The 27,959-nt window shown below is 47.1% G+C and overlaps 1 protein-coding gene across 1 annotated transcript in view; it reads right to left on the reverse strand.

Moving 5' to 3' along the window:
- LOC140428893 (uncharacterized) overlaps positions 1 to 27,959 on the reverse strand; it is a 177,888-nt gene that overhangs the window by 40,028 nt on the left and 109,901 nt on the right. Inside the window, exons 5-8 of the mRNA XM_072515540.1 lie at positions 23,966 to 24,103; positions 13,824 to 13,961; positions 11,723 to 11,860; positions 9,811 to 9,948 (exon numbers count right to left, since the gene is read on the reverse strand). Coding sequence (XP_072371641.1) covers positions 9,811 to 9,948; positions 11,723 to 11,860; positions 13,824 to 13,961; positions 23,966 to 24,103 — 552 coding nt within the window. The remainder of the gene's footprint in view (positions 1 to 9,810; positions 9,949 to 11,722; positions 11,861 to 13,823; positions 13,962 to 23,965; positions 24,104 to 27,959) is intronic.

Below are 27,959 nucleotides of genomic sequence, written 5' to 3' on the forward strand. Positions count from 1 at the left end.
CCGTAGAATTTCTTTGGAACACAGGAGGGTCCTGCACCACACTCAATTCCTCCACGATGTTTCAGCGAGACACGTGGCCCACAACAGACACCATCACACTCAGCGGCTTTACAGGTCATTTACAACAAGAACACATCATAGCCCCTGTAGCGATACAAATAGGGAACATTACAACTAAACACCCCGCAGTTTTGGTTGATCTACCCCAGACAGTTGAACACATCCTAGGAATCGTTTTATGAGCTCCCACAACCTCTCTTTTGATCCAGTTAATAAATGTGTATGGAGAATGGCAAAGGCAGCACGAGCCTCCGCCAGGCTCACAGTTGTAGACTATGAAAACAGGATTAGCTCAGTAGGAGACTTCTGGTTCGACCCTCGAGCCATTATTCAGGACAAACAGGTTAGTGAAGTCCTGAAGCAACACAAAGCAGTATTTGCACAGCACAAGCACAACTGTGGCAAAATAGCTGGCTTGGTAAACAGTACAGGTCCCAACCCCAGACCCCAAAAGCAGTATGGTTTTCCCCAAGAGGCAGAGGGAGAAATCTCCAAAGTAATAGAGAGTTTGTTGGATCAAGGCGTACTCAGATCAGTAGCCTCCACAAACAACGCACCAATTTGGCCCGTCAGGAAACTGGATGGATCATGGCGACTGACCATTGATTACCGGGAACTGAACAAAGTAACCCCAGCAGCAGCCCCCACCGTAGCCACAAGTCCCGAGACCATGCTCAAACAGGGACTCCAGTCAAAGTTCTTTTCGGTTTTGGACATTAGCAACGGCTTTTGGTCCATCCCATTGGATAAAGCGTGCCAGTACAAATTTGCCTTTACATTCCACGGACAACAGTATACGTGGACGTGCCTTCCACAACTCCCCCTCCATTTTCCACCGACAGCTGGCAAATGGACTGGCAAAATTTTCCCGCCCCGATTATCTAGTCCAGTATGTAGATGACTTGCTACTACAGACAGACACAAAGGAAGAGCTTCTCGCCAAATTCCTAGCACTCCTAAAAGAAATTGGATGTAAAGTCATCCCCCAAGAAGGCCCAGATTTTGCAGGAAAAAGTGATTTACTTGGGTACAGTAATCACACATGGCAAACGCAAGATCGAGCAAAGGAGAATTGACTTGATCGTCAAATTGCTCCTTCCCCATAACGTAACAGCCCTCCGGTCGTTCTTAGGACTGGTTGGCTACTGCAGAAACCATATTGACGGTTTCGCCACAAAAGCAGCGCCCCAATCTGACCTTCTCAAGAAGCAGGCACCTTGGGAATGGCTCCCACAGCACACGGATGCCGTGGATGCTTTAAAGAGAGCCCTCAGCCCGCATTACAGGTCCCAGATCCACTCTCCCCGTACGCAATCAAAGTTGCAAGCACCGACCGAACCCTTTCGGCCGTACTCCTCCAGGAACGCCATGACCAATTACACCCCGTGACATACGCCTCACGCGTGTTAGACCCCGTAGAGCAAGGATTTTCTCCCTGTGAAAGGCACCTGCTCGCAGTTTTTTGGGCAGTACAATACTTTGCCGACATTACAGGACTCAACCCCATCACCATCCTCACAGAACATACCCCAACACAGTTATTATTAGACTGTCGACTTAAAGATGGCAGTCAGCCAAATCCGCGCAGCCCGTTGGACCCTTCTTTTACAGGGACGGGACATTACAGTCAAAAGAACCAAGACCCACACCTTCCTTGCCGATAATTTGCAATATGCAGGTACCCCACATGAGTGTGAGATCATCAACACAAAACACAACACAGGCCATTTATACCTAAGTTATCTCCCAGGAAAACAGGTAGTACACCCCAGAAACCCCAGCCCCCAGACACGTGCGCACCCCTGAAAATCTATGTGGATGCCTCCTCCACAGTTTTGAATGGAAAGAGAACTACCGGTTGCGGCATTTATGTAGAGGACGCGCAGGGACGCGCCCTAGATGAGATTTCACTAAAGTTGCCAGGACATCTAGGCTCGCAGGCAGCAGAACTGGCAGCCATAGCTTACATTGTAGACCACCCTGACTCGTTTCCGACCCCAGCAGACATATATTCGGACAGTTTGTATGTCTGTAACAGTTTAATGGAATTCCTACCCCTGTGGGAAACTAGTGGATTTGTTTCCGCAGACGGAAAGCCCCTATCCTCAGCCCCATTATTCCGACATATCCTAGAGACAGCCAAAAATAGGAAATATGGCATAATTAATGTTCGCAGTCATCACCGTTCTTCCCCCCCCCCCCCCCCCCCCACCGGTAACGTTAAAGCAGACGCCCTAGCGAAGGCATGTTCCAGACATGGTTACTTTTGGAACCCCCCCTCCCCCCCTCCCCCGAGAGCACCCCAGTACACGCGGTTCAGGTCTCACAGACCAACATTCAGGATCTAGCAAAGGCACAGAAGGAAGATGAAAAACACAGAGAAGTTTTAAAAGGAACCTCCCCAGCCCCGTACGACAAGTTTAAAAACACAATCACCACACACGACGGTGTGATTTTAAAAGAAGGCATTTATGTAGTTCCCAGCCAGGACAGGAACCAGATTATTTGTCAGTTCCATGACAATCATGGACACCAAGGCATTGAACCCACCCTAACCCACCTCAGACCTCTCTGCTGGTGGCTTGATTTAAAAGCCGATGTTACTCACTACATTGAAAATTGCTTGATCTGTGCCCAGAACAATCCAGACAGATATGCAAGAAAGGCTCAGCTTATTCACACCCACCCCGTTAATGGCCCCTGGATGAATTTGCAGATAGACTACATAGGACCCCTACCCCCCTGCAGAAATGGTTACAAGTATGTGTTGGTGGTCATCGACACCTTCACAAAATGAACAAAGAACAAAGAAAATTACAGCTCAGGAACAAGCCCTTCGGCCCTCCCAGCCTGCGCTGATCCAGATCCTTTATCTAAACCTGTCTTCTATTTTTCAAGGATCAAGGATTCATCCCTTTGTATGGATGAAAGCTTTTCCATCGAGAACGAATACGGCCAAGACAACAGCTAAAATACTAACACAGCACATCTTGACAAGATGGGGCCTCCCACGCAATATAGAGTCTGATCAAGGCTCCCATTTTACAGGACGAGTAATGAAGAACGTCCTCACAATTTTCAGAATTAGGCAGAAGTTTCACATAGCCTACCACCCCCAGTCAAGCGGCATTGTAGAGAGGATGAATAGGACTTTAAAAGCCACTCTCAGGAAAATGGTGCAACAGAACAACAGCACCTGGGATTCAGTTCTCCCATTTGCTTTAATGTTCCTAAGAAACACGGTATCCACGTCCACAGGATACACCCCCCACACCCTCATGGCTGGACGCCCCATGAAAGGGACAGAGTATTTATTAGGACTGGATTTGGCCAGCCCCGCAGTCACCGCCCTCACGCATGAAAACGCTGGACAGCAGCTAATTGAGAATATAAAGGCAGCCCAGCTCGCAGCAGCTGTGAGACTTGGGACCAGGAGGAAACAAAGCAAAGCTTGTTTCGATAAAAAGGTACACGCCACCGAGTTTGTAGTAGGGCAGCAAGTGATGCTTTCCCTATACAACCCCAGTTCATTCCTTTCCCCCAAATTCTTCGGACCGTACTCCATTTCGGACAAAGTCAGCCCCTCGGAATACAAGATCACATATCCCAATGGCAAGTCTGCGTGGTTTCACATAAACCAGCTTAAGGCTTATGGCTCGCAGAACAACCATTCACACCACATCTTGCTTGCAGCAGCAGATGAGCACGTCCCGCCCACAGATGACGTATTCCTACCCTCCAGCCCGTCCTCAGACTCAACTCCACCCCCAGAGGCACGACTCCGCCTCTCCCTTCCTTCAACCAGCAGCGACAGTGACAGTGATAGCGACAGCAATGACGACAGCCACAGCACACCACGTTACGATTACACCCCTGCACCAGACCCCACTCCCAGCAAATCCGAGCATGATTCCAGTGACCTCTTCGAAATCACATACATCAAATCCCCTGACCCAGACCCACCGCCTGACGATTACAGATTACAACCTAGTAGCTCCAACCTCGACACACGATTCTGGCACCGAGACAATTTGTTCAGGCTCGTCCGGAATGATGCGATGGACCCCAATTCGCCCCAAGCAGCTTTAGCCAAACTACTCCAGTCAAGAGTATGGCAGCCGGGAGAAGATGATGACATGGAGTCTTACTCCCACCAAATAAATCCCTTTGCGACCCTGTCTACCCTTTGCTACTGAACAATGAGGTGTGCAGATGATGGGAAAAAAGGGACCGATGGAGAGATACGGTGTCCTTTCTGATGGAACCTGCACCATGTTTGTTGTCTGTTTGTTCGTTTAATGTACATGTTTGTTGTTTGTGAATTTGAAAGTTTTTCATGGCCCCACGCCACCACCCTTTTGACGCCTAATGACTGTTAATGGAACAAGTTTGTCCACAGACAACCATTCAGAGTAACTAGTTTGTCGACAGATACCACTCATAGCTACTCTCCTGATTCGATCACGAGAGGTAGCCCTCACGACGACCACATTCTTACCCGTTCTTGCCGGTCGCTCAGGCAGTGGAGAAATGGCATTGGTCCCCACTCTGTCTGAGGACACCCCTCTGGTCAGCTACGCTCGGGTAGAGCACATACAGCACTGGTCACCGTCCTACCCGGGGATTCCACCCATTTCTTGCCCATACGCACCCCATTTTGGCACTTTCAGTTCGAAATTCTTTTGTTTGTTTTTGGCGACCCTTAGGTTGCTTCCGTATGCTACACTAGGATGGTAGATCGCACAGGCTGCGAGACAGCTCGCACTATGTCAGTATTTTTCCCAGATGTCTTGTCCCAAATATTTGGTTTTATTTTTAAAAATGAGGGAGTCACAGCTGGTGACCAATCATAATGGGTAATTGGCAACAAAGGACAGACAAGATCTTAAGCAAGATAATAACAGATATCATGCTTGTGTCCATAGAACTCCAGAACCTCAGGAACCCCAGAGGAAGAAAAAGAAGAAGACAGAAAGACGGAAAGATGAAGACAACCTTCATGTTCACCTGGATCTTAGCGGGATCCCTTCAGTTGCGCGCGGACGCTACCCCCCTGACCCCTACCACACAGGCCGTGAATGATTCCCACCCACTACACTCCGAGATAGTTAACCCCAAGATAGTTAACAACACCCCGACCTGGTGTGACAGGTTTATCACCTGGTACTCACTATCCTACATAGTAGAAGCCCTCTTAGTACTGGCGATACTTTGCAGTGTCGTGCAGCCACTTAGAATTAGAAAATGGCGAAGGAGAGACTACAGCTCTCGCACCTCGGTATACACGTTTAGGTCCCCTATTTTAGGACTTCACCAAACCCCCCAACCCCTCGAGTGAATTAAAGTGCATCCATTTTTCTTTGTGTGTGTTTTATTCAATAAAGAAATGTAAACCTCTGTGCTTGAATGCCAAGCTAGAGAAACTTGTGTTGCTGCTATTTGTACATTTAAAATGTTGTAGAATTATTGTTGATTGTTTGAGTGAGGAGAGTTTATTGAGGATAGTTAGAGGTTCCAGTTTTTTATTTTGTAATGCATGCGTGAATGTCATAACACCCCGTAGAGTTTTATACTGATGAATGTAAGTAAACTGATTTTAGGTAAAAATTGCGTTTCATAGGATAGGGCAGTGCAGAGCCCGTGAAGTGCTTAAGGGTGCCCCGCTTGGTCAGAGAACGAAGGCGACGCAGTAATGTGATCCTTCACGCTTCGCGTTGAGGATCACAAGGAGGGTGATCTGGGATGGCCACTTCCCGATTACAAAATGGACACTTTGCAAAGATTGCAGGGAAAATGGACAATACTGAGAAAGCAAGCAGGTGCAGGGTTTGTCTGTTGATTGGGGCCGCAGCTCCCAGACAAGACCAAAACTGCAAAGCCATTACCATACTAATGAGCCATCCCCGGGGACAAAATAGTAACATTTAAGTAAACGATATCAAGGCAGACACCCCGGCACCAGAGGAGACCAGAACAAAGCAGGCCATCAGCCTAACCCTAACCCTAACCTAGGACACGCCCATCCATCAGGGCACCCACCCCTCTATTGGAGGAAATCGATAGGAACGATTGGGAATCGCCCCAATTAATTGGGGGAAAGTTCAAGGCCCGCCAAAAAGCACTCGAAGCCCCTTTTGGGTATAAGAAGGATCCCCCAAGAGAGAATCGCTCTCTTGGCTCCGGCTCTCACCAAGTAGAGACCTGCCCAACAGCAACATCAGAACAAGTCAGTCCAAGGTCAATGCAAGCTACCAGACAGACGCTCCTCGCTGTTATTCCATACCAGTTCAACCCCAGCAGCCTCAGAACCGAACAACGGCCATTGTTCCTCTGACTGAGTGGGCGGCCAAAGCTAAGTATAGGCTTTAGCAGTAGTGATAGTTTAGTTTGTAGAGTTTTATGCATGAGTATATTTGACTGTGTGTGCAAATAAATGAGCATTGAGTTTGAACTTACTAACTGGTGTATCGAGTCTTTGATCAGTATTCGGTTTGAACCTTGTGGCGGTATCGAGAGATACCTGGCGACTTTAGAGCAAAATGTAATTAGAATTAAGGAAGGCGACCATATTGGCCGCCATCTTCAGAGCCAAATTAAGAGAAACACAATTAGCAACACTCAGGGGAAGAGTAGACAGGGAAGAGATGATGAACACAAAGGGACAGGTGGTCTGTGGTGCATTTGTTTTAATGTGAGAAGTGTAGCAGGTAAGGCAGATGAACTTAGGGCTTGGATTAGTACCTGGGAATATGATGTTATTGGTATCACTGAGACTTTGTTGAGGGAAGGGCTAGATGGGCAACTAACTATCCCAGGATATCGATGCTTCAGGCGGGATAGAGAGGGAGGTAAAAGGGGTGGAGGAGTTGCAGTACTGTTCAGAGATGATATCACAGCTGTGATTAAGGAGGGCACTATGGAGGATTCAAGCACTGAGGCAATATGGGTAGAGCTAAATAGGAAGGGTGCAGTAACATTGTTGGGACTTTACTACAGGCCTCCCAAAAGCGAGCGTGAAGTAGAGGTACAAATATGTAGACAGATTATAGAAAAATGTAGGATCAACAGGGTGGTCGTGATGGGAGATTTTAACTTCCCCAACATTGAGTGGGACTCAGGTAGTGTTGGAGGCGTAGATGGAGCAGAATTTGTAAGGAGCATCCAGGAGAGTTTTTTAGAGCAGTCTGTAAATAGTCCAACTCGGGAAGGGGCCAATCTGGACCTGGTATTGGGGAATGATCCCGGCCAGGTGGTTGAAGTTTCAGTCAGTGATTACTTTGGGAATAGCGATCACAATTCCGTAAGTTTTAGAATACTCATGGACAAAGACAAGAGTGGGCCTAAAGGAAGAGTGCTAAATTGGGGAAAGGTCAAGTTTAACAAAATTCGTCAGGAGCTAGGGAATGTGGATTGGGAGCAGCTCTTTAAGGGTAAATCCACATTTGAAATGTGGGAGTCTTTTAAGGAAAGGTTGATTAGAGTGCAGGACAGATATGTCTCTGTGAAAATGAGGGATAGAAATGGCAAGATTAGGGACCAATGGATGGTGGGTGGAATTGTGAGACTAGCTAAGATGAAAAAGGAAGCATACATAAGATCTAGGCGACTTCAAACTGATGAAGCTTTGGAGGAATATCGGGAAAGTAGGACAAATCTCAAACGCGCAATAAAGAGGGCTAAAAGGGGTCATGAAATATCTTTGGCTAACAGGGTTAAGGAAAATCCCAAAGCCTTTTATTCGTATATAAGGAGCAAGAAGGTAACTAGAGAAAGGATTGGCCCACTCAAAGACAAAAGAGGGAATTTATGCGTGGAGTCAGAGGAAATGAGTACATTGCATCGGTATTCACCAAGGAGAGGGACATGACGGATGTTGAGATTAGGGATGGATGTTTAAATACTCTAGGTCAAGCCGGCATAAGGAAGGGGGAAGTTTTGGGTATTCTAAAAGGCATTAAGGTGGACAAGTCCCCAGGTCCGGATGGGATCTATCCCAGGTTACTGAGGGAAGCGAGGGATGAAATAGCTGGGGCCTTAACAGATATCTTTGCAGCATTCTTGAGCACGAGTGAGGTCCCGGAGGACTGGAGAATTTCTCGTGTTGGCTCTTTGTTTAGAAGCGTAGCAGGGATAATTCAGGGAATTATAGACCTGTGAGCTTGACGTCAGTGGTAGGCAAACTGTTGGAGAAGATACTGAGGGATAGGATCTATTCATATTTGGAAGAAAATAGACTTATCAGTGATAGGCAGCATGGTTTTGTGCAGGGAAGGTCAAGTCTTACAAACCTAATAGAATTCTTTGAGGAAGTGACAAAGTTAATTGATGAGGGAAGGGCATAGATGTCATATACATGGACTTCAGTAAGGCGTTTGATAACGTTTCCTGTGGCAGGTTGATGGATAAAGTGAAGTCGCATGGGGTTCAGGGTGTACTAGCTAAATGGATAAAGAACTGGCTGGGCAACAGGAGACAGAGAGTAGTGGTGGAAGGGAGTGTCTCAAAATGGAGAAGGGTGACTAGTGGTGTTCCACAGGGATCCGTGCTCGGACCAATGTTGTTTGTGATATACATAAATGATCTGGACGAAGGTATAGGTGGTCTGATTAGCAAGTTTGCAGATGATACTAAGATTGGTGGAGTTGCAGATAGCGAGGGGGACTGACGGAGAATACAGCAAAATATAGATAGATTGGAGAGTTGGGCAGAGAAATGGCAGATGGAGTTCAATCCAGGCAAATGTGAGGTGATGCATTTTGGAAGATCTAATTCAAGAGCGGACTATACGGTCAATGGGAGAATCCTGGGGAAAATTGATGTACAGAGGGATCTGGGAGTTCAGGTCCATTGTACCCTGAAGGTGGCAACGCAGGTCGATAGAGTGGTCAAGAAGGCATACAACATGCTGGCCTTCATCGGACGGGGTATTGAGTACAATAGTCGGCAGGTCATGTGACAGTTGTATAGGACTTTGGTTAGGCCACATTTGGAATACTGCGTGCAGTTCTGGTCGCCACATTACCAGAAGGATGTGGATGCTTTGGAGATGGTGCAGAGGAGGTTCACCAGGATGTTGCCTGGTATGGAGGGTGCTAGCTATGAAGAAAGGTTCAATAGATTAGGATTGTTTTCGTTGGAAAGACGGAGGTTGAGGGGGGAACCTGATTGAGGTCTCCAAAATTATGAGATGTATGGACAGGGTGGATAGCAACAAGCTTTTTCCAAGAGTGGGGGTGTCAATTACAAAGTATCACAATTTCAAGGTGAGAGGAGGAAAGTTTAAGGGAGATGTGCGTGGAAAGTTTTTTACGCAGAGGGTGGTGGGTGCCTGGAACGCTTTGCCAGCGGAGGTGGTAGAGGCGGGCACGATAGCATCATTTAAGATGCATTTAGACAGATATATGAATGGGCTGGGAACAGAGGGAAGTAGATCCTTGGAAAATAGGCGACAGGTTTAGATAAAGGATCTGGATCGGCACAGGCTGGGAGGCTGAAGGGCCTGTTCCTGTGCTGTAATTTTCTTTGTTCTTTGTTCTTCGTTGTTCAGACTCGATGGGCCAAGTGGCCTAATTCTGCTCCTATGTCTTATGGTCTTATAGTTTATCTCACTGTTACTCCCTATTACTCTCACTCTATCTCACTGCTACTCACTGTTACTCTCAATCTATCTCATGGACAATCTGTGTTACTCTCAGTGTCAATCACATCAATACAATGATATTCTCTGTGTGTCTGGATATTGTGCTCTACCTTTCCGGTTGGTGATACAAGAATGGCCACATCCATTACTGCAGCATTTCTTACTCCCAGGACAGTCAAAATCATCTGAACATAATTCTGCACACACTCCAACTCTTGATGACTTCGGAGGACAAGTTCCTGTTTTAGCTGAAGCAAAAAGAAAAATCTCAATGAGGGCTGGATCAGATTAAGAAAAATTCACACAGCATTGCCTACTCAGATTTCTCTCACCCAAGGTGATCCTTGTTACTCTCCCAGTAACTCATTAATCATCACTGTTATCTCTGTGCACCTCAATAGAAATCCCTGTTACTCCCGGAGTCCTTCAATGCTAACCTCTGGTACTGACTGTGTCCTTCAACACTAATCCCCCTTACAATCCGTGTAATTCATTACCAATTGCGTTACCTGTCTGAGTACATCTCTGTGGATTGTTAATACTCTCGGTGACTCCGGCAGTATCATTGTAATGAGTTGCCAATTCTCTTCAGTAATTCATGTCACTCACTATTGCTTCCACTGTCCCTTTTTCATGGTCTTCCTTTAATCTCACCTTCTAACCATGATGTTTACTGTTACTCTTACTATATCTGACTGTCTCTCACTGTTACTGTAAATCACTGCCGCTCAGTTATTCCCACTGCCAGCCTCCCCGAACAGGCGCTGGAATGTGGCGACTAGGGGCTTTTCACAGTAACTTCATTGAAGCCTACTCGTGACAATAAGCGATTTTCATTTTCATATATCTCACTGTCATTCACTGTATCCCTCTCGTAGTCAACATTATTTTCTCTTTGTCTCACTGCCACTCATTATTATTCAAACTCTCACTCTTTGTAACTTACTGTTACTCTCATTCTATCTCACTGCCACTCACTATGTTCAAACTCTCACTCTTTGTAACTCACTGTTACTCTCATTCTATCTCACTGCCACTCACTATAAGCAAACACTAACTAATGTAACTCACTGTTACTCTCATTCTATCTCACTGCCACTCACTATGTTCAAACTCTCACTCTTTGTAACTCACTGTTACTCTCATTCTATCTCACTGCCACTCACTATAAGCAAACACTAACTAATGTAACTCACTGTTACTCTCATTCTATCTCACTGCCACTCACTATGTTCAAACTCTCACTCATTGTAACTCACTGTTACTCTCATTCTATCTCACTGCCACTCACTATAAGCAAACTCTCACCCTTTGTAACTCACTGTTACTCTCATTCTATCTCACTGCCACTCACTATAAGCAAACACTAACTAATGTAACTCACTGTTACTCTCATTCTATCTCACTGCCACTCACTATATTCAAACTCTCACTCATTGCAACTCACTGTTACTCTCATTCTATCTCTCTGCAAATCATTATTACTCTCGTTCCATCTGACTGCCACTCATTATTACCCTCACACTATCTCCCTGCCACACACTATTACTGTCACTCTATCTCACTGCCGCTCAATATTACGCTCACATTATCCCACTGCCACACACTATTACTGTCACTATATCTTACTGACACTCACTATTACTCTCACTCTATCTCACTGCCACTCATTTTTACCCTCACACTATCTCACTGCCACACACTATTACTGTCACTGTATCTTACTGTCACTCACTATTGTTCTCACTCTCTCACTGCCAATCACTATTACTCTCAATCCAGCTCACCGCCAATCACTATTACACTCATTTTGTCTCACTGCCACTCACTATAATCTCACTCTATCTCATGCCGATTAGTATTATTCCCACCCTATCTCAGTGACACACACAATTAATCTCACACTGCCTCACTGTTACTCACTGTTACGCTCACTCTATCTCAAGGCCAATCTGTGTTAGTCTTAGTGCCAATCACATCAATGCAGTGATATTCTCTGCGTGTCTGGGTGTTGTGTTCTACCTTTCCGGGGGGCGATACAAGAATGGCCACATCCATTACTGCAGCATTTCTTACTCCCAGGACAGTCAAAATCATCTGAACATAATTCTGCACACACTCCAACTCTTGATGACTTCGGAGGACAAGTTCCTGTTTTAGCTGAAGCAAAAAGAAAAATCTTAATGAGGGCTGGATCAGATTAAGAAAAATTCAAACAGCATTGCCTACTCAGATTTCTCTCACCCAAGGTGATCCTTGTTACTCTCCCAGTAACTCATTAATCATCACTGTTATCTCTGTGCACCTCAATAGAAATCCCTGTTACTCCCGGAGTCCTTCAATGCTAACCTCTGGTACTGACTGTGTCCTTCAACACTAATCCCCCTTACAATCCGTGTAATTCATTACCAATTGCGTTACCTGTCTGAGTACATCTCTGTGGATTGTTAATACTCTCGGTGACTCCGGCAGTATCATTGTAATGAGTTGCCAATTCTCTTCAGTAATTCATGTCACTCACTATTGCTTCCACTGTCCCTTTTTCATGGTCTTCCTTTAATCTCACCTTCTAACCATGATGTTTACTGTTACTCTTACTATATCTGACTGTCTCTCACTGTTACTGTAAATCACTGCCGCTCAGTTATTCCCACTGCCAGCCTCCCCGAACAGGCGCTGGAATGTGGCGACTAGGGGCTTTTCACAGTAACTTCATTGAAGCCTACTCGTGACAATAAGCGATTTTCATTTTCATATATCTCACTGTCATTCACTGTATCCCTCTCGTAGTCAACATTATTTTCTCTTTGTCTCACTGCCACTCATTATTATTCAAACTCTCACTCTTTGTAACTTACTGTTACTCTCATTCTATCTCACTGCCACTCACTATGTTCAAACTCTCACTCTTTGTAACTCACTGTTACTCTCATTCTATCTCACTGCCACTCACTATAAGCAAACACTAACTAATGTAACTCACTGTTACTCTCATTCTATTTCACTGCCACTCACTATGTTCAAACTCTCACTCATTGTAACTCACTGTTACTCTCATTCTATCTCAAAGCCACTCACTATAAGCAAACTCTCACCCTTTGTAACTCACTGTTACTCTCATTCTATCTCACTGCCACTCACTATGTTCAAACTCTCACTCTTTGTAACTCACTGTTACTCTCATTCTATCTCACTGCCACTCACTATAAGCAAACACTAACTAATGTAACTCACTGTTACTCTCATTCTATCTCACTGCCACTCACTATAAGCAAACTCTCACCCTTTGTAACTCACTGTTACTCTCATTCTATCTCACTGCCACTCACTATGTTCAAACTCTCACTCTTTGTAACTCACTGTTACTCTCATTCTATCTCACTGCCACTCACTATAAGCAAACACTAACTAATGTAACTCACTGTTACTCTCATTCTATCTCACTGCCACTCACTATATTCAAACTCTAACTCATTGTAACTCAATGTTACTCTCATTCTATCTCACTGCCACTCACTATATTCAAACTCTCACTCATTGCAACTCACTGTTACTCTCATTCTATCTCTCTGCAAATCATTATTACTCTCGTTCCATCTGACTGCCACTCATTATTACCCTCACACTATCTCCCTGCCACACACTATTACTGTCACTCTATCTCACTGCCGCTCAATATTACGCTCACATTATCCCACTGCCACACACTATTACTGTCACTATATCTTACTGACACTCACTATTACTCTCACTCTATCTCACTGCCACTCATTTTTACCGTCACACTATCTCACTGCCACACACTATTACTGTCACTGTATCTTACTGTCACTCACTATTGTTCTCACTCTCTCACTGCCAATCACTATTACTCTCAATCCAGCTCACCGCCAATCACTATTACACTCATTTTGTCTCACTGCCACTCACTATAATCTCACTCTATCTCATGCCGATTAGTATTATTCCCACCCTATCTCAGTGACACACACAATTAATCTCACACTGCCTCACTGTTACTCACTGTTACGCTCACTCTATCTCAAGGCCAATCTGTGTTAGTCTTAGTGCCAATCACATCAATGCAGTGATATTCTCTGCGTGTCTGGGTGTTGTGTTCTACCTTTCCGGGGGGCGATACAAGAATGGCCACATCCATTACTGCAGCATTTTTTACTCCCAGGACAGTCAAAATCGTCTGCACATAATTCTCCACACACTCCAACTCCAGACGATTTCGGAGGACAAGTTCTCTTTTTACCTGTGGCCCAAAAAAATCACATCTCAATTATGAAAAAGTCACACACCATTGCCTGCTCAGCTATCTGTCATCCTTGATATATTACAATTATATAGAACGTTGGTTAGGCCACATTTGGAATATTGTATCTAATTCTGATTATCGCACTACCAGAAGGATGTGGAGTCTTTGGAGAGAGTACAGAAAAGGATTACCAGGAGTGACTTCCGGTTACGGCTATGCCTAGGTAGGTCACACGTTCGGCAGCTCCCGCCGGGAACGGAATTTTGGGTTCTTCAGTGGGGCCCCAACGGCAATTGTTCGACGGCTTCCAGTGTGAGAAGGTGACAGCAAGGTCCCCCCGACATTATATGGATTGGACCAGGAGTGGAGCGGTTAAAAAAGTGATCCTGGTGCAGCGAAAAGTGCGAGGGAAGAAAAGCAAGATGGCGGCGGGTGGAGACCAAGCAGCGTGGGTGCAGTGGTCGCAGGAGCAGCAGGAGTTTCTTAAACGCTGCTTTGAGGAGCTGAGGACAGAAATGCTGGCGCCAATGAAGGCGGCGATTGAGAAGCTTGTGGAGACCCAGAAGGCCCAAGGGGCGGTGATCCGGGAGGTGCGGCAAGAAGCCTCAGAGAACAAGGACAAGATCTTGGGCCTGGCGGTGAAGGTGGAGGCGCACGAGGCGCTGCACAAGAGGTGGGTGGAAAAATTTGAGGACCTGGAGAATAGGTCGAGGAGGAAGAATCTTTGGATTCTGGGTCTCCCTGAAGGAGATGCCGGGGCATATATGAGCACGATGCTCAATTCGCTGATGGGCGCGGGAGCTTTCCCGAGGCCCCTGGAGCTGGATGGGGCTCATCGGGTCCTGGCTAAGTGACCCAAAGCCAACGAGCCGCCAAGGGCTGTAGTGGTGAGGTTCCACCGCTTCATGGACAGAGAGTGTGTCCTGAGAATGACCAAAAAAGAGCGGAGCAGCAGGTGGGAGAACTCGGATATCCGAATTTACCAGGACTGGAGTGCGGAGGTGGCTAAGAAGAGGGCTGGTTTTAACCGGGCGAAGGCGGTGCTCCATCGGAAGGGGGTGAAGTTCAGGATGCTGCAGCCAGCGCGATTGTGGGTCACGTTCCAAAATCGGCACCACTATTTTGAAATGCCTGATGAGGCATGGAACTTTATCCAGACTGAAAAGTTGGACTCAAACTGAGGGTTTGTCGTGAGGGGATGTTTACTGTGTTTACTGCGTTTGGGGAAAGTTCTTTTTGTTTCGGTGCTGGGTGGGGGTGGGTAAATGGATTTTATGTGGGGGTTGTGGGAAAGTGTGGGCGTCGGTGTTGGAGGGGCAGGGCCCCACGGAGGAAGGGGGGGGGTGGAGGCCCGGGGATGGGGAGTTGGGGTAAGGCCGCAAAAAGGAGCTGCGCCAGAGGGGGCGGGGCTGGCTCAGGAAAGCGCGGGATATTTTCCTGCATTAGGGAAGGATGGGGGTGGGGCTGGGGGGAAGGGCAGTGCTGGAGAGGAGCACACACTGACTGCCAAGGGGTGGGTGATTCTCACACTGGGGGGTCGATGGAATGGCGGGAGAGGTCAGGGTCAGCAGGAGTCAGCTGACTTACGGGAGTGTCATGGGGGGAGCAAAATGGCTAGATGAGGACCTAGCGGGGGGGAGGGGGGGAAGTGGGGGGGGGAGAACTGGGTTGCGGCTGCATTGGCCAAAGGGGAGCTGGAAGTAGGAGAGGTAGTCGGGGCGGGAGACCGCCGCCTGGGGTACTGGAGGGTGCGGGAGGCGCGGGCAGGTGGCTGGCCTAGAAAAGGAGATGGCTAGTCGACTGGGGGGGTGAGTAGCCCCCCGATCCGGCTGATAACTTGGAATGTGAGGGGCCTGAACGGGCCGGTCAAGAGGGCCCGGGTGTTCGCGCACTTAAAGGGACTGAAGGCAGACGTGGTTATGCTCCAGGAGACGCATCTGAAGGTGGCAGATCAGGTTAGGCTGAGAAAGGGATGGGTAGGGCAGGTCTTTCATTCAGGGCTGGATGCGAAGAACAGAGGGGTTGCAATACTGGTGGGGAAGCGGGTGTCGTTCGAGGCACTGAATATTGTAGTGGATAATGGAGGTCGATATGTGATGGTGAGTGGTAGGTTGCAGGGGGTGCGGGTGGTACTGGTGAACGTATATGCCTCGGATTTATGAAACGCATGCTGGGTCGGATTCCGGATCTGGAGGTAGGAAGCTTGATAATGAGGGGGACTTGAACACGGTGCTGGACCCAGCACTGGACCGTTCTAGGTCCAGGACGGGTAAGAGGCTGCTGCGGCCAAGGTGCTCAGGGGGTTTATGGACCAGATGGGGGGAGTGGATCCATGGAGGTTTGCCAGGCCGCAGGCCAGGGAATTTTCCTTCTTTTCCCACGTCCATAGAGCCTACTCCCGGATAGACTTTTTCATTTTGAGTAGGGCGCTAATCCCGAAAGTGGAGGGAACGGAATATTCCGCCATAGCCATCTCGGACCACGCCCCGCATAGGGTGGAGCTTGAGTTGGGGGAGGAGAGGGACCAGCACCCGCTGTGGCGCCTCAATGTGGGACTGTTGGCGGATGAGGGGGTGTGCGGGCGGGTGCGGGGGTGTATTGAAAGATACTTGGAGGCCAACGACAACGGGCAGGTGCAGGTGGGGGTAGTCTGGGAGGCGTTGAAGGTGGTGGTCAGGGGAGAGCTAATCTCCATTAGGGCCCACAGGGAGAAGAGAGAGGGGAGGGAGAGGGAGAGGTTGGTGGGGGAGATTTTAAGGGTGAACAGGAGTTATGCAGAGGCCCCCGCGGAGGGGCTACTTAGGGAGCGACGGAACCTCCAGACAGAATTCGACCTGTTGACCACAGGGAAAGCAGAGGCACAGTGGAGGAAAGCGCAGGGGGCGGCGTATGAGTATGGGGAGAAGGCGAGTCGGATTCTGGCACATCAGCTTCGTAAGAGGGAGGCAGCGAGGGAGATTGGTGGAGTCAAGGATAGAGGGGGGAATAAGGTGCAGAATGCGGTGAGAATAAACAAGGTATTTAGGGACTTCTATGGGGATCTGTACAGGTCTTGAGCCCCCAATGGGGGAGGAGGGGATGCGACGATTCCTGGATCAGCTCAGGTTCCCGAGGATGGAGGAGGAGGAGGTGGCTGGTTTGGGGGCGCCGATTGGGCTGGAGGAGCTGGTTAAAGGATTGGGGAGCATGCAGGCGGGGAAGGCCCTGGGGCCGGATGGGTTTTACAGGAAATACGTGGACCTGCTGGGACCGTTGCTAGTGAGGACTTTTAATAAGGCGAGGGAGGGGGGTACCTTGCCCCCGACAATGTCCAGGGCGCTGATTTCTTTGATCTTGAAACGGGATAAGGATCCATTGCAATGCGGGTCGTATAGACCGATCTCGCTCCTCAATGTTGATGCTAAGTTGCTGGCGAAGGTGCTGGCTACGAGAATTGAGGACTGTGTCCCGGGGGTGATTCATGCGGACCAGACGGGATTTGTGAAGGGTAGGCAGCTAAATACAAATGTGCGGAGGCTCCTCAATGTGATTATGATGCCCTCGGTGGAGGGGGAAGCGGAGGTAGTGGCAGCTATGGACGCGGAGAAGGCCTTTGATCGGGTGGAGTGGGAGTATCTTTGGGAAGTGTTCAGGAGGTTTGGGTTCGGGGAGGGGTTCATCAGTTGGGTCAGGCTGCTATATAGAGCCCCGGTGGCGAGTGTGGCTACGAACCGGCGGAGGTCGGACTACTTTCCGCTGTACCGGGGGACGAAGCAGGGGTACCCTTTATTCCCCTTGTTGTTTGCACTGGCAATTGAGCAGCTGGCCATGGCACTGAGGGATTCCAGGAAATGGAGGTGATTGGTCCGGGGGGGGAGACGAACACCGGGTGTCGTTGTATGCCGATGACCTGTTGTATGTTGCGGATCCAGTGGAGGGGATGGCGGAGGTCATGCGGATCCTGAGGGAGTTTGGGGACTTTTCGGGGTATAAACTCAACGTGGGGAAGAGTGAGCTCTTTGTGGTGCATTCAGGGGACCAGGAAAGGGGGATAGACAAGCTACTGCTGAAGAGAGCGGAAAGGAGCTTTCGGTACATAGGGATACAAGTAGCTAGGAGTTGGGGGGCCCTGCACAAGCTCAATTTGACGTGGTTGGTGGAGCAGATGGAGGAGGATTTTAAAAGATGGGATATGCTGCCACTCTCACTAGTGGGTAGGGTGCAGTCGGTCAAAATGACGGTCCTCCCGAGGTTTCTCTTTGTGTTCCAGTGCCTTCTCATTTTGATCCCCAAGGCCTTTTTCAAACGGGTAAGCGGGAACATCATGGGATTTGTGTGGGCGAATAAGACCCCGAAGGTAAAGAGAGTGTTTCTGGAACGTAGCAGGGACAGGGGGGGGCTTGCGCTGATGAATTTGTGTGGCTATTATTGGGCAGCCAATGTGGCGATGATCCGTAAGTGGGTAATGGAGGGGGAGGGGGCGGCGTGGAAGAGGCTAGAGATGGCGTCCTGTGTGGGCACGAGTCTGAGGGCGCTGGTGACGGCACCGTTGCTGCTCTCGCCGACAAGGTACACCACGAGTCCGGTGGTGGCGGAGACGCTGAAGATCTGGGGGCAGTGGAGGCGACACAGGGACGAGGTGGGAGCCTCGGTTTGGTCACTGATTCGGGAGAATCATCGGGTCATCCCGGGAAGGAGGTATGGGGGGTTTCGGAGCTGGCATCGGGCAGGGATTAGAAGAATGGGGGACCTGTTCATCGATGGGACGTTTGCGAGCCTAGGGGCGCTGGAGGTGAAGTTTGGGCTACCCCCGGGAAACGCTTTCAGGTACATGCAAGTGAGGGCGTTTGTGAGGTGGCAGGTGAGGGAATTCCCGCTGCTTACGGCACGTGGGATTCAGGACAGGGTGATTTCGGGTGTATGGGTTGGAGAAGGCAAGGTTTTGGCGATTTACCAGGAGCTGAAGGAAGAGGAGGCGGCCTCGGTGGAGAACATAGAACACAGAACATAGAAAAATACAGCACAGAACAGGCCCTTCGGCCCACCATGTTGTATCGAACCTTGTCCTAGATTAATCATAGATTATCATTGAATTTACAGGGCAGGAGGTCGTCATTCGGCCCATTGAGTCTGCACCGGCTCTTGGAAAGAGCACCCTACCCAAGGTCAACACCTCCACCTAACACTAAGGGCAATTTTGGACACTAAGGGCAATTTATCATGGCCAATCCACCTAACCTGCACATCTTTGGACTGTGGGAGGAAACCGGAGCACCCGGAGGAAACCCACACACACACGGGGAGGATGTGCAGACTCCGCACAGACAGTGACCCAAGCCGGAATTGAACCTGGGACCCTGGAGCTGTGAGGCAATTTTGGTATCCACAATGCTACCGTGCTGCCCTTAAGAACAAATTAATCTACACTATATCATTCTACTTTAATCCATGTACCTATCCAATAGCTGCTTGAAGATCCCTAATGTTTCCGACTCAACTACTTCCACAGGCAGTGCATTCCATGCCCCCACTACTCTCTGGGTAAAGAACCTCCCTCTGACATCCCCCCTATATCTTCCACCATTCACCTTAAATTTATGTCCCCTTATAATGGTTTGTTCCACCCAGGGAAAACGTCTCTGACTGTCTACTCTATCTATTCCCCTGATCATCTTATAAACCTCTATCAAGTCGCCCCTCATCCTTCTCCGTTCTAATGAGAAAAGGCCTAGCACCCTCAACCTTTCCTCGTAAGACCTACTCTCCATTCCAGGCAACATCCTGGTAAATCTCCTTTGCACCTTTTCCAAAGCTTCCACATCCTTCCTAAAATGAGGCAACCAGAACTGTACACAGTACTCCAAATGTGGCCTTACCAAAGTTTTGTACAGCTGCATCATCACCTCACGGCTCTTAAATTCAATCGCTCTGTTAATGAACGCTAGCACACCATAGGCCTTCTTCACAGCTCTATCCACTTGAGTGGCAACTTTCAAAGATGTATGAACATAGACCCCAAGATCCCTCTGCTCCTCCACATTGCCAAGAACTCTACCGTTAACCCTGTATTACGCATTCATATTTGTCCTTCCAAAATGGACAACCTCACACTTTTCAGGGTTAAACTCCATCTGCCACTTCTCAGCCCAGCTCTGCATCCTATCTATGTCTATTTGCAGCCGACAACAGCCCTCCTCACTATCTACAACTCCACCAATCTTCGTATCATCTGCAAATTTACTAACCCACCCTTCAACTCCCTCATCCAAGTAATTAATGAAAATCACAAACAGCAGAGGACCCAGAACTGATCCCTGCGGTACGCTACTGGTAACTGGGATCTAGGCTGAATATTTGCCATCCACCACCACTCTCTGACTTCTATCGGTTAGCCAGTTCGTTATCCAACTGGCCAAATTTCCCACCATCCCATGCCTCCTTACTTTCTGCATAAGCCAACCATGGGGAACCTTATCAAATGCCTTACTAAAATCCATGTACACTACATCCACTGCTTTATCTTCATCCACATGCTTGGTCACCTCCTCAAAGAATTCAATAAGACTTGTGAGGCAAGACCTACCTCTCACAAATCCGTGCTGACTATTCCTAATCAAGCAGTGCCTTTCCAGATGCTTAGAAATCCTATCCTTCAGTACCCTTTCCATTACTTTGCCTACCACCGAAGTAAGACTAACTGGCCTGTAATTCCCAGGGTTATCCCTAGTCCCTTTTTTGAACAGGGGCACGACATTCGCCACTCTCCAATCCCCTGGTACCACCCCTGTTGACAGTGTGGACGAAAAGACCATCGCCAACAGCTTTGCAAGTTAAATGGCAAGTGGGCGGAGGAGCTTGGGGAGGAGATAGATGAGGGTCTGTGGGCTGATGCCCTGAGTAGGGTTAATTCTTCCTCCTCTTGCGCCAGGCTCAACCTAATACAGTTCTCGGTTACTCACAGAGCGCATATGACAGGGGCGAGGTTGAGTAGGTTCTTTGGGTTGGAGGACAGATGTGGGAGGTGCTCGGGGAGCCTGGCAAATCACGTCCATATGTTCTGGTCGTGCCCGGCGCTGGATGGGTTTTGGAGGGGTTTTGCAAGGACTATGTCCAAGGTGGTGAACGCCCGGGTCAAGCCGAGCTGGGGATTGGCATTATTTGGGGTATCGGACGAGCTACTATGGAAAGATGCGAAGCCCCCTAGTGTGGAAGCTTGGATCAATGACATGGCAGGGTTCATCAAGCTGGAGAGGATAAAGTTTGCCTTGTGAGGGTCTGTGCAAGGGTTCTCTAAGTGGTGGCAACCGTTCCTAGGCTATCTCGCTGAGCGTTAGGAGGAGGTCAGCAGCAGCCCAGGGGCGGGGGGGTCAGGGGGGGTTTCTTTTGTGGTGGCGTTTGGGTGAAGGTGGGGGGTTTTCCCTATTTGTGCTTTTAAATGTTATATGGGGGGTTATTGTATATGGGGGAAATCCAATGTATAATTTCTGATTGTTGCGTTTTTGTTTCTTTTTTCTTGTTGGGGGGGGGGGTTTTGTTGAAAATTTGTTGAAAAATTTGAATAAATATATGTTTTTTTAAAAGAAAAGGATGTTGCCTGGTATGGAGGATATTAGCTATGAGGAGAGATTGAATAAACTGGGATTGTTCTCCCTAGAGAGACGAAGGCTGAGAGGCAACCTGATACTAATCTCTGATATTCGCTGTGTAATTCGATACTAATCACTGGCACTCGCTGTGTACCTAAATACTAATCTATGTTCCTGTCTGTGTTCACAATACTGATCACTGTTACGCTTAGTGTACCTCAGTACTAATCCCTGTTACTCCCTGTGTAGAACAATGGACAATACAGCACAGGAACAGGCCCTTCGGCCCTCCATGGTACCGGCCTAAACAAAAGTCATATGCACATACGGAGTCCATATCCTTCCATTCCCACCCTATTCATATATTTGTCTAGATGCCACTTAAATGGCGCTATCGTACCTGCTCCACCACCTCCCCAGGCAACGTGTTCTATATATTCACCATGTAAAAAACCTGCCTCGCACATCTGTTCGAAACTTTTCCCCACGCACTTTAAACCAATGTCCCCTTGTACTTGACTCTCCTATCCTAGGAATACGCATCTGACTATCCACTCTGCCCATGCCACTCGTAATCAAGTCGCCTCTCAATCTCCATCATTCTAGTGAGAACAGACCGAGTTTATCTAACCTCTCTTCATAGCTAATGCCCTCCATACCAGGCAACATCCGAGTAAACCTTCTGTACCCTCTCCAAAGCATCCACCTCCTTCTGGTAATGTGGCGACCAGAATTGTACACAATATTCCAAATGAGGCCTAACTAAGCTTCAGTACAGCTGCAACATGAGTTGCCAATTTTTATATTCAATGCCCCGACCGATGAAGGTCAGCATGCTGTAGGCCTTCTTGTCCACCTTATCCACATGCATTGTCACTTTCAGTGATCGGTGGACATGCAGATCTCTCTACCTGCCAGTACACACAAGAGTTCTACCATTTATTGTGTCATTCCTACATGCATTGGACCTTTCAAAGTGCATTACCTCATACTTGGCCGGAATAAACTCCACCTGCCTTTTTTCCGCCCAAGATTCTAACCAGTTTATATCCTGCTGTATCCTCTGACAATCCACCTCAGTACTAATCCCATTTGCGTTATGTGTCCACCAATAATAATCTCAGTTACTGTCTGTTGCCTTCAATATCAATCACTGTTACTCTCTTTGTACTTGAATACTAATCACTGTTACTCTGTGTACCTCAATGCTAATTCCTGTTACTCTCTGTTTAGCTCAATACCAATCCGTTACTTTGTGTACCCCAATAAGAATCTGTTACTCTCTATGTACCTCAACACTAGTACCCTTGTACATTCTGTGTCCACCAATAATATTAGTTACTGTCTGTTTCCCTCAATACCAAGCACTTTCTGTGTACCTCAATAATATTTTCTGTTATTCTCTGTGCCTGATGATGCTAATCTCTGTTACACTCTCTGTACATCAATAATTATCTCAGTAACTGTCTGTGTCCCTCAATCCACCTTACACTCCTTTGATTCATTACCTATCACAGTAACTCTCGGAGTACATCTCTGTAGATTATTAATACTCTTGGTTATTCAGGTATTAGCACAGGGGCTGGTTTAGCACAGGGCTAAATAGCTGGCTTTTAAAGTAGGCCAAGGCAGGCTAGCAGCACGGTTCAATTCCCGTACCAGCCTCCCCGAACAGGCACCGGAATGTGGCGACTAGGGGCTTTTCACAGCAACTTCATTTGAAGCCCTCTTGTGACAATAAGTGATTTTTATTTCTTTTAATATTATCATTGTATAGATTTGCCAATTCACTTCAGTAATTCATGTCAGTCACTGTTGCTTTCACTGTCTCATTTCCTGGACTTCCTTTATCTAACTTTCTGGTTACTCTCACTGTATCTGACTGTCTCCCACTGTAAATCACTAGCGCTCAGTTATTCTCACTCTACCTCACTGTCGCTCACTGTATCCCACTGGTAGTCAATATGATTTTTTCTTTATATCTCACTGCCACTCACTATTATTCAAACTCTAACTCATTGCCACTCCCTGTTTCTCTTACTTTATCTCACTGACGCACATTATTACTCTCTCTCTCACTGCCACTCTTACTTCTCTCGCTCTATCTGACGGCCACTCATTATTACTCTCACAATATTACTCTATCTCATGACAATCAGTATTAGAACAAAGAAAATTACAGCACAGGAACATGCCACCCACTTTTATTCTCACTCTATCTCACTTCCATTCACCATTATTCACGCTCTATTTCATGCCAATCGGTATTACTCCCACTCTACCTCACTACCACTCACTATTACACTCACTCTGTTTCACTGTCTCACTGCTACTCACTGTTACTCTCACTCTACCTGAGAGACAATCTGTGTTACTCTCAGTGTCAATCGCATCAATGCAGTGGTATTCTCAGTGTGTCTGGGTGTTGTGCTCTACCTTTCCGGGGGATCAGACAAGAATGTCCACATCCATTACTGCAGCATTTTTTACTCCCGGGACAGTTAAAATCATTTTTACATAATTCTGCACACACACCAACTCCAGATGATTTCGGAGGACAAGTTCCTGTTTTATCTGAAGCAAAAACAAAACAAATGTCAATGAGGGCTGGATTAAATGAGAGAAAATTCACACATTCTGACATTGAAAAGAACAAAGAAACGTACAGCACAGGAACATTAAGCCTGCGCCGACCATGCTGCCCATCTAACCTATAAGTTCCTACACTTCCGGAGTGCATATTCCTCTATTTCTATTCATGTATTTGTCAAGACGCCCCTTGAACGTCACTATCGTACCTGCTTCCACCACTTCCTCTGGCAGCAGGTTCCAGGTACCCACTACCCTCCGTGTAAACAAACGTTCCCGTTCATCTCCTCTAAACCTTGCCTCTCGCACCTTAAACCTATGTCCCCAAGTAATTGACTCTTCCACCCTGGGAAAAAGCTTCCGACTATCCATTCTGTTCATGCCCCTCATAATTTTGTAAAATTCTACCAGGTCGCCTCTCATCCTCCATCGTTCCACTGAGAACCTTTACGTTCTGTGTTGTGGCCGTGGTAAATATGCACACAGAACATCTAGTTCTTTGACTAGTAAGATAGTTTATTAACAAAATGACCACGTGGAAAGATAACTAAAAACAGTAACAAGTAATTGAATTTTCCTGGAGCTATTTCTTTTTTTTATAAATATATTTTATTAAAGTTTTTCGATCAAACAAAAATTTCCCATTTTACAACTTTGTAATAATATATACATTGATCGTTTATTAAAATAAATAATATGCTAACTAACGGCAACTGCCAACAACAAAATAAGAAACAACAGAAATAGTAACTAAAATAGTAACTTCGTAACATCACTCTGTCTCCAGGCCAATCTGTGTTACTCTCAGTGTTTTACATCAATACAGTGATATTCTCTGTGTGTCAGGGTCTTGTGTTATAACTTTCTGAGGGTTGAAACAAGAATGGCCACAACCATTACTGCAATATTTCTTACTCCCAGGGCAGTCAAAATCATCTGAACATAATTCTGCACACACTCCAACTCCAGAAGGTTTTGGAGGACCAGTTCCTGTTTTATCTGAAGCAACAAAAACAAATCTCAATGAGGGCTGGATCAGATTATGAAAAATTCACATGCTCAGATATTTGTCACCCCCGAGGTCATCCTTGTTACTCTCCCCGTAACTCATTAATAAACACTGCTACTCTCTGGATACCTCAATAGTAATCCTTGTTACTTTCAGAGCCCCTCAATACTAATCTTTTGGTACTCTGGCAGTATCGTTGTAACAAGTTGCCAATTCACTTGAGAAATTCATGTCAGTGACTGTTGTTTCCAATGTCTCTTTATCTCACTGTTACTCTCACTCTATCTCAGTGCCACTCACTATTAAACTCACACCATCTCACTGCTACTCATTATTACTCACACTCTAACTCACTGACACAGACTATCACTCTTACTCTATCCATCGTCCACTCATTATTACTCTCACTTTATCACACTGCCTCTCACTATTACTCCCACACTATCTCATTGCCACTCACTAATACACTCACTCTAGTTCATTGACACTCAGTCATTCACACTGCCTCTCACTATTACTTTCAACTGCCACTCACGATTGCACTCTCTAATTCACACTGCCTCTCACTATTACACTCACTATAACTCTGCCCTCATTCTTACTCTCACTCTTTCTCTAACTTACTCCATCTCTATCTCACTGCCACTCACTGTAACTCTCACTCTATCTCACGGATGATCTTTGTTACTCTCAGTGTCAATCACATCAATGTAGTAATACTCTCTGTGTGCCTGGGTCTTGTCTTGTACCTTTCTGGGGGTTGATACAAGAATGGCCACATTACTGCAGCATTTCCTACTCCCAGGACAGGCAAAATCATCTGAACATAATTCTGTACACCCACCAACTCCAGACGGTTTCGGAGGACATATTCCAGTCTCACCTGAGGCAAAAAAAACACATCCTGCTATTACTTGCTTTGATATCTGTCATCCCCGGGCTGACCTTTGTGACTCTCCCCGTAACTTCGTAATACCTGTTACTCAAAATATCCCGATACTAATCCCTGTTATTTTTAATTAATTTTTCCGGCATGTGGGCATCACTGGCTAGGCCAGCATTTATTACCCATCAGTGGTTTCCCATGAGAAGGTGGTGTTGAGCTGCCTTCTTGAACCGCTGCAGTCCATGTGGTGTAGGTACACTCAATGTGCTATGGGGGAGGGAGTTACAGTATTTGGCCCAGCGACTGTGACATCAGGATCGTGAGTTGCTTGGAGGGGAACCACTAGGGGGCGATCTTTCCACGTACCTGCTGCACTTGTCCTTCCAGATAATAGGGTTGTGGGTTTGGAAGGTGCTGCCTAAGAACACTTGATGAGTTTCTGCAGTGCATCTTGTAGATGGTACACACTGCTGTTACTGTGCTAGGTGGTGAATGTCATGGATGCTTGTGGAAAGTGAGCTAATCAAGCAGGCTGCTTTGTCCTGGATGGTGTCAAGTTTCTTGAGTGTTCTTGGAGCTGCACTCATCCAGGCAGAGGAAGACTATTCCATCACATTCTTGAATTGTGCCTTGTAGATTGTGGACAGAGTTTGGGGAGTGAGGAGGTGAGTTACTTGCTGCAGGATTCCTAGCCTCTGACCTGCTCTTGCAGCCACGGTATTTATATGGCTAGACCAAAGAACAAAGAACAAAGAAATGTACAGCACAGGAACAGGCCCTTCGGCCCTCCAAGCCCGTGCCGACCATGCTGCCCGACTAAACTACAATCCTCTACACTTCCTGGGTCCGTATCCCTCTATTCCCATCCTATTCATATATTTGTCAAGATGCCCCTTAAATGTCCCTATCGTCCCTGCTTCCACTACCTCCTCCGGTAGTGAGTTCCAGGCACCCACTACCCTCTGCGTAAAAAACTTGCCTCGTACATCTACTCTAAACTTTGCCCCTCTCACCTTAAACCTATGCCCCCTAGTAATTGACCCCTCTACCCTGGGGAAAAGCCTCTGACTATCCACTCTGTCTATGCCCCTCATCATTTTGTATACCTCTATCAGGTCGCCCCTCAACCTCCTTCGTTCCAGTGAGAACAAACCGAGTTTATTCAATCGCTCATCATAGCTTATGCCCTCCATACCAGGCAACATTCTGGTAAATCTCTTCTGCACCCTCTCTAAAGCCTCCACATCCTTCTGGTAGTGTGGCGACCAGAATTGAACACTATACTCCAAGTGTGGCCTAACTAAGGTTCTAAGTTTGTAACTGGTGAAGTGAAGGCAGCAGGGTGGTGCAGTGGGTTAGCACTGCTTCCTCATGGTGCCGAGGTCCCAGGTTCGATCCCGGCTCTGGGTCACTGTCCGTGTGGAGTTTGCACATTCTCCCTGTGTTTGCATGGATTTCGCCCCAATAACCCTAAAGATGTGCAGGGTACATAGAACATAGAACATGTAGATGGATTGGCCATGCTAAATTGATCCTTAGTTGGAAAAAATGAATTGGGTACATTAAATTTATTTTTAAAAAGGTTTGTGGTTAGTGATAACCCAAGGATGTTGATAGTGGGGAATTCTGTGATGGTAATGCCATTGAATGTCAAGGGGTGATGGTTGGATTCTCTCTTACTAGAGATGTACAATGCCTGGCACTTGTGAGGCGTGAATGTTGCTTGCCACTTGTTAGGCCAAGGCTGGGTAGGGTCATGGGAGGATTTAAACTAGTATGGCAGGGGGGATGGGAACTAGAGCGTTAGCTTAGAAGGTGTCATAACTGAAGGCGAAATAGAGAACAAAAATAAGAGAACATTACCCTCAGGCAGAGCACAAAAGTTGACAAGTGTGAGAAGGGAGGTGGTCAATGTAGGACTGAGGATGTTGTACCTAAATACGCGC

The sequence above is a fragment of the Scyliorhinus torazame genome, chromosome 8 (genome assembly GCF_047496885.1).
Source record: "Scyliorhinus torazame isolate Kashiwa2021f chromosome 8, sScyTor2.1, whole genome shotgun sequence".
Classification (NCBI taxonomy): Eukaryota; Metazoa; Chordata; class Chondrichthyes; order Carcharhiniformes; family Scyliorhinidae; genus Scyliorhinus; species Scyliorhinus torazame.